The 1,385-nt window shown below is 35.8% G+C and overlaps 1 protein-coding gene across 1 annotated transcript in view; it reads right to left on the bottom strand.

Annotated features, from left to right (window-relative positions):
* Nucleotides 1-1,385, bottom strand: part of LOC119590679 (transmembrane protein 87A-like) — a gene marked incomplete in the record, with an annotated part of 13,856 nt that overhangs the window by 9,791 nt on the left and 2,680 nt on the right. Inside the window, 1 exon segment of the mRNA XM_037939364.1 lies at nt 80-232. Coding sequence (XP_037795292.1) covers nt 80-232 — 153 coding nt within the window.

Genomic DNA, 1,385 nt, shown 5'->3' with positions numbered 1-1,385 from the left:
ATATAATTGATAAATAAAAATATACATCCAGGCAGGGAGATAGAGAGGCTCACTGCAGGCAAAAAAAGACCCATCTTACCTCTGGTATGACATACTCATTCCAGCAAGGTGTCTTCCATAACATCCAGGTGATTTCAATATCCAGCGAGTTGTTGGTTGGCTTACACCGGACTTTGATGTTGATTTTGCCCCCTTTAAACATGCTTTTCTTAACTTCAACATATTCATTGTCCTGCAAAATAATTTATTCCAGTTAGATTGCTGTCAATATATTTAATTTCTGACCTATAAACTGTTCATGATCTTAATTGGAATTACATTCTTATGCTTTCCACAAAGATTTTTTAGTACAGCTAACAAAAATTTGTACCTATAGTCATATACATTTTTTCCATTACATAGCTGTCATATATTGTAAATAAATAAGTTTATTAACTTGTTAAGTTCATAAAAATAATCATAATCAATTAGGGTAAGGTAACCAACATTTACGCACCCTATCCAATAGGTACGCAGTTGGCATTTAGAAGCAGATTCTCACAATATGACAATATTTGAATATCAAATACAGATCTGCTTGGAAGGAGAGAATTACACCTGGGCAGGATGCATACTTATTTGACAGGGGTGGAGTGCCCTTGACCAATATGTATGCATTTTTTCAAGTGACTTCTAGAGAGATGTGACAATGACATATGAAACTCTAAAGGCTCCTATAATGTTGTGGAGAAATAGGAGCATTTTTCTCTGAAGACAACGGAGTGCCATCTAACTGATATACCCCTCCCCCCCCACAACTAGTCTAAAACATGCATAGTGTGTGATATCCTAAATGTAAGCACATACATACAGGACAACACACACTGTGCACCTACTGGGCAGGGAAGAGAAGAGAGAAAAACTTCATGAAGTAATTAATTTTCCATTTCAGGGTAAATAATAGTAATTACAGGAACTATTAATGTCTGCTCCAAAACAGAAAACAACAGCTGCAAAGGAAATATACTGATGAGCAAACACTGACCATCTTTGAGGGAATTGATCGAGGTGGTTACAAGGTGGTTTCCTGTCAAATTATACCTCCATATTCAGTATCAAGAACATGTCAGACTAACCTAATGACAAGCATAACAACAAAGGAGGAAAGAATAAACAATATTACTTTTTTTTACAAGGGTTATGAACCTATATTGCAGCACTATTTAAGTTTCCCATTTACAACCAGCAACCTTAAAAAAAGAGTTTCAAAAGACAAAAATTTTTATCCAGACTGATGGCCAGGAAAAGGTCCCAAGCATATAAGAAATGTGATGGAGAGGATCTACTCTACTTCCTCAATGGAAGTGATCAACAAACTAAACAAACTTCAAGGTGAGGAGGACAAG

This window comes from Penaeus monodon, chromosome 27 (assembly GCF_015228065.2).
Source record: "Penaeus monodon isolate SGIC_2016 chromosome 27, NSTDA_Pmon_1, whole genome shotgun sequence".
In the NCBI taxonomy this organism is placed as follows: Eukaryota; Metazoa; Arthropoda; class Malacostraca; order Decapoda; family Penaeidae; genus Penaeus; species Penaeus monodon.
This window is presented reverse-complemented; position numbering and strand designations above follow the sequence as displayed.